This window comes from Oryzias latipes, chromosome 17 (assembly GCF_002234675.1).
Source record: "Oryzias latipes chromosome 17, ASM223467v1".
NCBI lineage: Eukaryota > Metazoa > Chordata > Actinopteri > Beloniformes > Adrianichthyidae > Oryzias > Oryzias latipes.
This window is the reverse complement of record NC_019875.2, coordinates 20,927,735-20,940,874: the sequence shown is the minus strand read 5'-3', so window position 1 is coordinate 20,940,874 and position 13,140 is coordinate 20,927,735. Positions and strand designations below refer to the sequence as shown.

Sequence of the window (13,140 nt, the reverse complement as noted above, 5' to 3'; positions counted from 1 at the left end):
CCCAGCAGGGAGCTCACACACACACTCCTCTTCCAGCTTCAGTTAACCCATTACAGTTGGTGTGTTTACTGACCATCTGGCTCCTTCATTATGTGTTAAAGTCCCTGTTGGGTTTTTTTCCCTGCAAAAAGGCCATTGTTGAATGTGCTCTTCTTCATCAACACTTCTTCATGCTTTATCTCTTACAGCTGGATTTTGGCAAACTCACAGGAACAAAAATAAACTCAAGCTGATCCTTTAATTGACAACTACAGGTGACAATGTGATCCTTTATTCCAGACAAGAAGCAAAAGCATCATATTAAGACAGATAATCGTGTGTTCTTTTTTCTTTTTTGTTACTACAAGAAGAAACTGTTGCAACCCAGACAGGTTGACACCCTGTACTGGTGCATGGGACTAAGGCAAAACTCATAAATTATCGTTAGCAAATGAAAGTTAGAAATATATTTTAAAAAAAAGGTGCATTTCAACATACTCATTCATTTAAATTAACAATAAAATCTCTCTGTGAAGTAGGATTTAAACCAATTAAAAGCTGTCCCCGTAATTCCGACCATGTCATGAAGTCTGTTTAACTCTTGTGCTATCCTAGGCACTTTAACATTGGGAGTTGGGTCATCTAGACCCACTAGACAGTGCGCTGAACCTTTTTCTTCAATGATTTGTGATCTTCACTGGTGTCCATGGATTACATGAAATCTTTCCACCTTTATCCACCTTTGTCATGGTAGGGAGAACACGTCAAAGTAAGGGTGGGGTCATCTAAGATAGCACAAGGGTTAAAAGGATCGAGTGGTCAACTGTGTCAAAGGCTGGACTCAGGTCCAGTAAGACTAAAAACAGATGCTTTCTTCATGTCAGCATTGGACCTGAGACCATTTAAGTATTATGCCATCTCTGTTAAATGGTGAGGTCTAAAACCAGACTGAAACTTTTCTAAAATCTTATTTTTATTAATAAAAATCACCCAGTTTAGGAAAAAAAAGCTTTTCTAAAATGTTTCTTAAAAAGGACAGGTTGGATTCCAGCCGGTATTTGTTTAGATTGGAGGGATCTAAACCACTCTTCTTCAGAATTGGTCTCACCATAGCAGTCTTTGAGGATGCAGAGAAGACTCCAGTCTGAAGAAAGCAATTTAGTAACTGTGAAAACTGACTTAAAAAAGGACGTAGGGATGGGATCAAGAGAACAAGTTTCGCTTTTCATTTGGGACATCACTTGTTGGAGCGCCGCAGCATCAATCAAGACAAAACTATATAGCGTTCTCTTACTGATAGGACGTGCAGTGGAAAGATCAATGGCGGGGCGTTGATCCCTCCCCTTAAAGATAGATGATCTAATGTCATCTATCTTTGCAAACTCCTCACAGGTTTTAGTGCTAAAGGTGGAGGGTGGGCCAAAGATTGAATTGATTATTTTGTCTAATGTGGCAAAGAGGATGTTTTGGCCTTGACTGATTCTCTGCTATGAATTTGGAGAAATACTCCTGCCTTGCTTTTTTAATGGAGTTATTGTAGAGTACTGACGTGTTTCTAAAAATCTGGTGATGTATTGTTTTGCGCCAATGTCGTTCGGCCCCCCTTGTCATTCTTTTAAGGTTCTTAATGTCTTCAGTTCTCCAAGGAAGTGGAGTTTTCTCTTTAACAATTTGCTTTGTAATAGGGGAACTTTGTCCAAAACTGCAGTAAGTTTATTATTGAAATGCTAAATCCATACATCCACTGATGGATATGAAAGAGTTGGTTGCTGGACTTCCAAATGTGAAAGGTCGTGGACACAGGTGAGGATAGCATACACACAGAAAGGAAAATTAGGAGCCTCTCTCTGCCATCTTCACCACAACAGCCAGCCACAAAATCTGCACTGCCTCACATGATTTCATTGATTATTTCTACCACTTAACTTAACCTTAACTCCCCCACTTGGAGCAGTGACTACCTTTCTAACCTGGACAGAGCCCTCAACCTGTTCCCAGATGAGAATTATGGCAAAATCTAATCCCAGCTGCTTCACACAGGGACACAAACCGAGGTCATGGCTCCAGGCAGAACCACGACATCCACAAAAAGGAGAAATTGCAAGTTTAGCGGGGGGAAATAAACACCAGCAGAGGTTTTTTCAGCCTGGCCTCTCTTGCTTGAATAATCATACTTTATGTATGCATTTCCTCCATTCAAGACAACATAGTAAAGCAAAAAAGAGAAAAGATTTCTATCATCATCACTTTGACACATATGCATTAGAATATCATATGTTTTTTATTGACTTAAAAAGGATCCAAAATAAGAACTTAAGCTTTGAAATGAAATGATAATCATTTAGCAAATGTTTGTTTGATCCATAAAGAAAACAGCAGAAGAGACTGATGCAGAGAAACACAGAGAGACGTCCCGTTCCTCCTTCGTGGTTTCCATGGATCACTGCTGTCAGGCAGTGATGTTGTTAAGGAGGAACTCTCTGATGATCATGAGAACTGACAGAAGGATATAGAGGAGGGTGGATGTGGAAAGGTGGAGCCATTGTCATTTATCAGATCCAATAAAACTAGGTCCAGCCCTGAATACAAAAACCCATTTCTGCCTCCATTACTGGCTAAATAATGTTAAACGACATATTTTCCTTGCCATGTGCTATATATATATAAATATATATATATATATATGTAACAGTTTAAAACGTATGTGCTGAATATAAGCGGGGAATGCCAAAGGTCAAGATGGAAAAAACTTCTAAAGGTAGTTGAGAAAGATCAAGATAAGATACTGGGGAAGTTCCAAATACAGACCAGACACAGTAGTGATGGACAAGAAGAAGAAAGTCAAGGTATAATAGATGATGAAGACCTCGTCAGAAAGATGGAACATGAGTATAACAGGAAATACCAAGCGTTAACGGAGAGGAGGAAAAAAGTACAAGGTGACGGCAACAGGAGGTCTTGTGGTAACTGGAAGATTTGGGGATGTGACCCCCAAACCGGGATAATAACTCCAGCAGAGGAGCATCTGAGATTTTTGTCCAGCAGCGTGAATCCTAGAAAACACGATTCTATAAAGGACCCTCAAGTTCCCAGGTTTCTGTTAGTAGAGAAGAATTTGAAAGGAATCAGAGCTCTCACAAAGATAGGCAATATTTAATTTTAAATGTACACCTTTACACAAAATTGAAAGAGTGAAGTCCAAAAGGAAGTTCTTTTTCTCAAATATAGGTTCTTGACAGTCACACTTCTCATGCTGCTTCTACATGAAGGCACGTTCCGCCTGGTACATTTCTCAGATATTTTGGCAAATTTGAGCGCTCACTTGAACTTCGGCAGAACCAAACTGAGAACCCGAGTTCACTTGTCAATGAAAACCTTACTTTAACATTGAAATTTTTTAATCAAACTGCATCAAATTTGACAGAATAGCTTTGTTTAAAATGATATCCTCTTGGAATATTGACACAATGTGAAACCTCTGGCTTCTCATTGAATGAAAGCAGATATGTAGTCTACTAACTGTGTGCAGAGAACTGCTGTATAATCAAAGCTAGCTGTGCTTTGAAATGGTGAAAGTGGCTCCAATGGTAACAATAATGAGTGGAGAGCTGGGTAATATTTCTCTGAAAGCTCTTTCCATCAGCTTCTGGCTGAGGTAATAACACATCATCATGCCTCATCATGCAGCGGAAATTCGGATGTTGACAGTCCTGCTGGGCTTTTTGCAAAGCCAAAGAAGGGGACGGCTGAATCGCCAGTGGAATAACTAAATTGCTCTCAGTAAACAGTCAGACTCAGTAATTGTGTAAATCACTGGTAAGTCATTTTGCACCCTTTAGTCCCTCCAATCTAAGTGGAGAGTCTCCCTACATGATAAAGGTTAAGCAAATGTTGCAAATTAGGATTTTGTTATAAGAGTATGGAGAACCACAATGTGACAAAAATATTAAGAGACAGTGCACCTGGGAGAGTGACACATCATCTAGTTAATGTCATTCTACAGTTTTTAAAAGCTGCATTTAGCTGTTGACATGTAAACAAGAACTTGATTAAGATAATGAAGGGAAGGACAGCCCTCTTACCCATGTGGTTTTTGGGCTTTAGCAGTAGTTTAAGAAACAAAACAACAATTTCTTGTAAAGACAAAATCTGCATAGAGAAAAAAATGCCATCATTTAAGGAGAGATAAAGATATTTTGTCATAAAACTAGTTGTGTAGTAAAACAAAGAAATGTTAACATTTTATATTTTCATAAAGTAGCCCCTACTCAGATAAATCTCTTGATCTATTTTGACAACATTCCCAGTGGTCTTTTTTAATATGATGATGCTATTTTTCACCCAAATAAAAAAAAAAACGATTGTTTTCTAGGACAAAGTTTCTGCAGCGCGGCAGTAATTAAAAACACCCTCAACACCGCATCCCCCATCTGTTTACACTCTCTACCGCTAGCTTACATCCCCTCACAACCCCAAACTAATATTAACAGTGCAAGAAAATATGGGGAGTGATTTTGGAGCTATCCAGCCGTCCGGTTTTGAGCCGAATGCCAGCTCATGGCAGCGTACATGGATGTAGTCGTCGGATGTATACGAATGGAGCGGATCAGGGATCTTATACGCCCGGCGTATTTTCTACACAACAAGACATATTTAATCGGGGTGGGTCTTTAAATTAACTCAAAACAAAGTGGATTTGAAAAGTGAGCAAGGTTAATATATTCTCAAAATCCATCTTTGGGACTAAGGAATAATTGACTTTAAAGTTAAATCATACATATTTATCAATAGCAGGTGAGGTTTCCCACATGTGTCGTACTACAGCCTAAACCTGATGTTGCACTGCTCATGACTGGTTTGCAGAAATTTTGCAAGGTCAAATGATTGCACCACGTTCTTTGCAGAGGATTGAACATGAAAGCAGGCTGCACGGGTGTCCTCGCACATCCCATCACACCAAAGAGCTGTGAAACCTGACAAAGCACAAACACATCACTGTAAGTCTGTTTAAAACTGCCCTCAAAGCCTTAAAAGGTCATTAATGCAACCAAAAAAGGGACAAGATCAAGTGGATTTACAGGCGCTGGTCAGAGCTCTGAGCAAATGCAGAAGGTTTTTGCCAGGAAGAACAAAAGTGAAGCCATAGTTGCTGTGGCGAGCCCTGAGGAGAGCAGCCAAGCTAAAGAAGAAAACACGTTCAGATTCTTTCAGAAGAAATGTTGAGAATCTTTTCCAGAAATCAAAGTAAATCACAGGAATGTGGGAGACACACGGTTGTTGGTTAACATTCCTAAAAACCATCATCAGGGCCATTCTTTCCTTCATTAGCTGGAGAACATTTCTTTTAAAATAAACATTGTCAAAGACAACTATGGAACCACACAGAAAACGTGAAGCTTTTTCCCCCTCAAACCTAATCCAAACTCTGAATATTGTAACTTGTTAAATAAATGGGTTGCTTTAAACACGACGCTCCAAGTGAACTCCAGCTGAGCATTAGAACAAATGCCTCCATTTCTCAGTGCCCATTAAAAAGTGGGGTCAAAACTTGGAGGTTTAGAGTTCTGCAGGCAGTGTTCAATAGAACAAAGCCTACTTTATTGTTTAGGGCTTTGAAGAAGAGCAGAAACTTTCCATTTCAACTCATATTCAGTTTTGTCAATCAAATCAGTCTGTAGGCTAAACCTCAGGCCAAAAAGCCAACAGAACTTAATCAATAGCTCCATGTAATATTATGCTTTTCCATGTCCAGCTGCTGTCTTATATAAGGGGGCAATGTCTCCCCTCCATGTTGGATGGAGGCTGCTTTTATCTATTCTCTTTCAGGCATCATTCATTTGAATCTGGAGAGCGAGGGAAAAAAATAGTAAAAAAAGAGGGTGTGATCTTAGAAACTGTTAGTCATCCTTTAAAAGCTCATTTCACTAAAGCCAGCTGCATGCCAACAGCTATTTCTCTAAACTGAGTAACAGGTTAAGGCCAGGGTTGAGCTTTGAGCAAGTATTGAATATAAACTAACAGACATTATTGAAGAAAACCACAACCGACTCATGAACCTTTAGTCATTTATTTATTTTTCTTTGACATGAATGAATCATGTTATTAATAAGGGTTGGGTAAAAAAGAAAAAGACAACTTGTAAAACGTATTCATTTTGATATTTCTTTAAGAAATTTGCTATGAATAATTAGAATCCACTCATCAATTTCCTAAAATGCCACCTTTGCATCTTTGAAAAAAGAAAACATTTTGCAATCTAAAAATGGTTTTGAAATAATAAATGAATCAAATCTAGATCAAGTGATTTAATAATGTAGTTTCCAATATGAACAAATTTAAATTAAACTATTCTGAATGGTTGACTAAACAAAATTGTAATTATATAATATACATACATTTAAAAATAAAAATGATATCAAAATGAAAAAGGGAAAAAAGCAAAGCAGTCCTGTTTATATCCGGACTATAGCTATGATATAAGCTAAAATATACACCCATTTCATAAACATATCTATCCAGAATTATAGTTTTCTTATGAAAGATGAGGTTAATTCTGTTCTTAAGGAATTAAATGAAAACGGACTCAGTGGGGATAAAAATGAAATACAATTTTTATCAAACTTCTGATATGAAAAATTAACAAGAGCCTAAACACTATCCCTTGATATTTACCTGTAACACCAATGATTTAAAGTTCATTTATGATGTCAAAAATGAACATAAAACAGATAAATTTCCATAAGATATGCTTCAGTGTGTAGTTTATACAGCCGAGGAGTACAAAGAAAACGATTTCTTTCTCAGGATGTCTGCATGCAGGACAGCACATTACATATAACCAAATTAGCATCCGCACAGAGAAATTAGTTTGTGATTTACAAGATACATTAAAGGTGATTACAAGTGGCCCAGTGAAAAGCATGGCTTTAATATTTATGTCAAAAATAGTCTCTTTACCTGTCAGCACAGAAAGAAGTGATACCAATAACAATTTATAATTATCATTAAAAAAGGAATGTGTAAAATCAAAATACTTTACCCCAAACTACCAAGACGATGTTCCTTCTGTCAATGCTGATACATTTCAAATTTTCAATTGTGATGATTTTTTTTCACTGTATATTAACGTCAATATTTTCGTCACTTTACCATCTATAATAAAGTAAAAAGTGTCAGAATTCACACACTACTCACTATGAATCTATGATTCCAAAATCCAGTGGCTTGGAAATTTCCAAGAAACCTCTGCAAAAAAACTAGTGTGCATGATGGTCACTGGATAGGCGAAAACAGGTAACAATACATTGCATTTGAACAATTTGTCATTTGAATGAATGCATTGTTTTTAAATAAATCATTAAGTTTTTATGATCAGAACACAATAGATTCATAAATAGTCTTTGTAGAATGTACATTTTTTAAGGTTTTTACTTTGACAAACGGGTGAGATCATATTTTAAGTTAAAAAAACAACAAAAAAACTACAAAAAGTAGTGATCATGGGTCCAAACTGAAGTGAAAAGTGAAATCAATGACACTGGATAGTCTTTTAAGAGGGAGAAGTGAGTGAATTCAGACAGAGAATGTTTTACCCAATTACTGCTGATGACCTGAGCAAAAGGAATTTTTTTCAAGCTAGTAACCCCTTTGTTGATGACGCAATTACTGTTATTTTTATTAAAACCACATGATTTGATTCATTATTACAATCTGCAGTTGGAACTGCAGTTTTATGTTCCTCCAAGCAATAATTATACAATTTTAAAGACCCAGTAAAGTAAAAATCCTTCACCAGAAGGTAACCATTAACCTTAAATTACCTGTTTAAACCAAAATGGATATACAAAGTTGCAGTTCAAGTTTTCTACGCTGGATCTTCATTATGAAATCTAGAACTGAGAGTTCTGGAGAATTTACACTCACATATTGTGGTTATCATTTCAAGATTTTGATGACTCTTAGCCCCGCTGATGTGAGCTGTGTGGTCTGTTTTTCTGAAAATACCCTCCGAATTGAGCTGGTATATTAGCCAGAGCTGTAAACAGCTTTGATAACTAGGAATAAATGATAACGAGCTAAACATGAACCTCTTAAATTAACAAATAAAAACATGAACCTCTTCTGCAAGAACCATGTAGTCCAGAAGAGAGAAGAAAGGATCTTTTCTACAATGTTTGGAGCTAGTTTATGATTTTAAAGTTTTATTTTTCGGTGTGTTTACCTTCAATTGCTGTCTAATTTTCATTCAGCCAACGTGGTATTTCTATCCGATTGAGCCATTAAAGATCAGACGTCCCCATCACATTCCTGAGAATCTGCTTATGTCAAACTAAAGATTCTAGATTTTCTTGTCACAGCAGTTCTTCTTCATATGCACCTGCTGCTCGTGTATTTGAACAGGCCCATCATCATCAATACAATCTGTCAAAAAAATAAGCGGATAACACTCGAAGACATTTGTGTAACCAAACCATAAATACGTTTACCAATAGAAAGCAGAAATCGAGTATAGTGGGGACATGTGAACCGCGAAAATAGATGTGGTCAAACTAAGAGTCAACAAGCTCTGTCTACGCCATTTGAAAAATTATTACGAGCTTTAGCTTCACGCTATCATGGCCCTGTCTAATATTAAGTTTAAATTATTCCAAAACTAGTAAAGATAATGTTTCAGAAACAAAAATAATTGAATGCTACGACTTATTTTTATGTATACTGACACGAAAAAACAGGCTAACTTGCTGTCGTGACAGCTGTTTGTAATCTTTTCTAGAGGTGTAGCCAGTTAGCATGCTAGTTAGCGGCTAACACCCCCACCCTCGACGCAAGCAGACAAAAGGCCCAACGTCTGCCGGTGTCAACAGCTACTACGGCACCGGGGTGAGGGGGGGAGCTAGTTACGGAACGACCGTTTTTATTTTTCTTATTTCTCTTTTTGGTTTTGGTTCGGATGTATTAAACGGGGGAGAAAATCGGAGCTGTCATCCCACCCCTTGCGTCTCTGCTTTTACCACGTCATTGGACTATCCAACACTGCGGAAATAGCCGCTAACTGAAAGATAGCCTACCGCTGAGTCTAGCTGGCACTTGATGCTACTTACCTGTGTCTCCGATGATGATGTATTTGAAGAGGTACGCGTACGCCATAGCACCTGCTTTGTACAGTCAGCTTTCTTAACCGTTACACCTTAGTAAAACGGGCCGTGAACCGTATCAAATGAGTAGCTGACAGCTTGTTTTTCTCTGTCGGTGCTCAGGAAGGAACAATAAACAGCTCGAGCTTCAGCTCGACGTCATACGCTCCGCCCTCGCCACGCTACACAATGATGCGTTCAAGGCATGCTCAGGAGTTTTGTCGTGTGTGTTCGTGTTTGTGATTTTTTTATATCTCGTTTTGTTAATATATTATTAAAATGCCCGTGATAAGTTTTGTGAAAGTTTCCTTCAACCTTTTTTTCACATTAAAGATTAATGCTACTGTTCTTCATAAGTAATTTTACAACAGATTTGTACACGAGTCCTGAATAGCATTAATACTTTCATTAAAACCTGCAGAGGTAAAACATGATGTAAAATGAACAATGTACAACAAACTGCAATTAACTTATATTATCAATTTAGGGTATAACAATGACTACTCATAATAGTATTTACTTTAGTAATGTGAAAGTCCTGAAAGCACAAAAGAATGAGCAACACCCAGCTTTGGTCAGTTAGTTTAATCCACAATTGTAGGCTGTGTATTTAGAGAAAAGGGAAAACAAGGACCAAACAGAAAACGTAGTGCCTGTGTGGCTCAGAAAAACTAAAAAAGAAAAAAATACAATAAAAAGAAGAAAAAGATACTTACAAATAACAGACTAAAACATCTATGTAAAAAAAAAAAGGAAAAAAACATGACTCCACGCAATTATAAGGAGAAAAAAAACGTGCTTGGGTCTATACAGGGTGAAGATAAAATCTATAAAACAAGTATTTGGTCGAAAAGAAATGTCCCCTCAGTATTTGTAAACCCTCAATGACAAAGTATTTCCTGGAAATATTCAACAGGCTTGCACTGTAGCGGCTATTTTGGTCCGTTCTTCCTTACAGATCTTCTCAAGAGCTGTGATGTTTTGGGGCTGTTGCTGTTTAAATTCCCTCCACAGATTCTCTATTTTGGATTGAGATCCAGAGGCTGGATAGACTACTCCAGAACCTTGATATGCTTTTTTTTTGTTGCCACTCCTTCATTGCTTGGACGATGTGTTCGGGATCACTGTCATACTGGAAGATCCAGACATGCTTCATGCGAAATCCTCTCACAGAGGGCCTCAAAGGAGGCTTTTGCCCAAAATCTCACCATACATTGCCCCATTTATCACTTCCTTAATACGGATCAGTCGTCCTGCTTTGAAGAAAAGCAGCTGCAAATCATGATGTTTACACCCCCATGCTTCAGAATAAAAAGTTAGATTAAAAATGATTAATATTATATAAATAACCTTTTATCATTTAATTTATTTATTAATTATGTGATGTCATCCCGACATAGTCTTCCTGATAACAAAAATACATTGTAATATCATGCGAACTAATGAGAATTGTATGATTCAAGAAAAAAAAATTAACAGAACAAGGAGCACAAAACTCTGTAGGAACCTGAACTGAACGTTGGTGTTGTTGTTTTTTTAACTTGCAGGGAACCAGAGGGATGTCTTTGGCACTGAAACTGCAGCTGTGGTTACACTCACACCACTTGATGGCAGCAAGCATGAAGAAACAGATCTCTCTCAGGGCTAGAGTCACTTTCACAAGTTGGGACTGTAGCAACCAGGTTTGCACCTCACTTTATCGAGCTGTTTGTGTTTATCTGATGGAAAACTAAAATTAAATCCAAGTATAAAAATGAGTATTTAAAAGTGCCTAACTTTGATGTGAAGCTGCAGTAACAACTTAGTTTTTCAAAATTTTTAAGAAAAACAACATTTTGTTGATTAAATCTTTACACGAAAAATATGTTTTAACAAAAGATTGATAAAATAAGTTGTCTGCTGACTGTAAATTCTGATGTGAACATTGATAAAAAAAAACCAACAGTTTCACTTCTGTCTTTCCTTTGAATTGATGCACATTTTACAAGAAAACTGAAAACTTCAGTAAGGTTTTTCTTTTCTTTCCTGAAAACATGTTTTGAGTATTACACACCATACTAATTAATGCATATTTACATGTTTATGAACTATAAATGGATCATTTTTAATCTCATCTTAAGTCTTGTCTGCAACTTTATGCTAAATATCCCCTCCAAAAAATTGAGGGATTTTGAAGCCTCTTAATCAATCTATTGTCAGAGTTATTGTTAATTTACTCGATTAGTAGTTACAATTTAAAACGCTTAACATAAAAGTCTTAGTAAAGCCAATATAATATGCCCTTAAGGTCTATTTTATCTAAAGACCATCTGGAGGTGTATTGAGTCTGAAGTTGACCTGGTTTATTTCCTCAGTGAACTGAAGGTTTCAAGTTGCAAATTGTGGCCTCGTTTAGCAAGAACAATACAGCAGAGAGTAAAAAAAAAACAACTTGAGACCTCAAGAGAATGGTCAACTAAACAAGATGTTTTGTCCAAAGCAATGTACGATCCGTGTGAAATACTTGAAGAAACCAGACATAAAGGTGCCTGCTCTTCTTTTAAAAAGTTACTGTGGTTCAGATTTGGTTCAAACATGTGAAGAAATCACACATTTTGTTTTGGGAGGTTAAAAAAAAGGGTGCATGTCTTCATTTAGATGACTCCAAGGACCATTTCCAGATAAAGAATGTAGGGCAATTAACATCAGCAGCCTGGAGGATGTAAGATTGACAAAAAAAGAGCCATGACTAAATGAGGTAAGTAGTGATGTCTGATTTTTGACTTTTTTTGCTTTAAAATAAAATCTGATTTTACCACCATTATCAAATGATAATGTTGCTTTGACTTCATGGTGATCTCAAATCATGGTGGATAAGATAGAATCTTATGGAAGTTCAAGAAAGGAGAAGTCTGGGGTTCATTTTTTCAATATAAGGTTATTAAAGACTCACTCAGATGAAAATCGTGTTATTTGTGTTGTTAATAAGCTATTGGGACATTTTTCTGACAATTGATGATATATATTAGGAAAGTTGAACACAAAATTCAGTATTTTTTTTATATGAACCATTTTGAATCAGGAACAGACAGAAAAAAAGCAATTTGAAAAAGCTTGTAAGTGTGACGCAGAAGCTACAACCAGCAGGCCACAAGCTCTCCGCTCTGCTCCATTCTGATGCATCAGCTTGTAGACATATGCAGATGCATGTCTTTGTTTTCCTCGTCCGGCTGGCATCTGGCTCAAAACTGTACGGCTGGATAGCTCCAATATTGCTTGCTATTATTGTTGAACTAGTAATGTCAAGTTGGGGTTGTGAGGGGCTGTAAGCTAGCAGGAGATCGTGTAAACAAATTGATGATGGGGAGTGGGGGTGGGCTTGCTCTGCCCCAACAGTCCTGCCACAGAGGTGAATTTCTATTGAGGTACTGCCTCTCTGCAGAAATGATGTTCTAGAAAACGACACTGTTTGAAAAAATTATTTTAGCCAAAACAGCATACCGTAATAATAATTAAAAGACCACTGGGAAGGCTTTTAAAGTAGGTCAGAATATGATCGGCGTGGGACTTTACAAGCTTACAGCCCCTCACAATCCCAAGCTAACATTAGTGGTGCAACAAAAGTACGGAGCTATCCAGTTCTGACCCAGATGCTCAAGGAGAACGAAGACGTAAATGGATTTAATCGTCTACAAGTGGAGGCATCAGAATGGAGCGGAGCAGGGAGCTTGGAGCCGGCCAATTGTAGCTTCTACATCACGTCTACAAGCTTTTTCTAACTGCATTTTTTGTTTGCTCCGGATTCACAACAATTTGAATAAAAAAAATACTCAGAAATGCAGCTTTGATCCTAATTTTCTTTGTATAACATTTTCTAAAAAAAAGAAAGAAAAACGAAAATGTTACTTAAATTAAATTTTTTATATCATGAAAAATGTGTTAAAAGAACATGTTAAAAAAAAAGAATATACCTTGGAGTGGTTCTTTAAAGTGGGAAAACAATCAGGTTTCTCTCTCTATCATCCCTCCATCCCTTTTTCCATGCAAT

The 13,140-nt window shown here is 37.1% G+C and overlaps 1 protein-coding gene across 1 annotated transcript in view; it reads right to left on the bottom strand.

The window, feature by feature from the left end:
* The window catches only part of rab2a (RAB2A, member RAS oncogene family), a 31,296-nt gene extending 21,997 nt beyond the window's left edge, over positions 1 to 9,299 (bottom strand). Inside the window, exon 1 of the mRNA XM_004079148.4 lies at positions 9,081 to 9,299. Within this exon, the coding sequence (XP_004079196.1) occupies positions 9,081 to 9,126 (46 nt within the window). The 5' untranslated portion in view covers positions 9,127 to 9,299. The remainder of the gene's footprint in view (positions 1 to 9,080) is intronic.
* Positions 9,300 to 13,140: the final 3,841 nt, after the last annotated feature.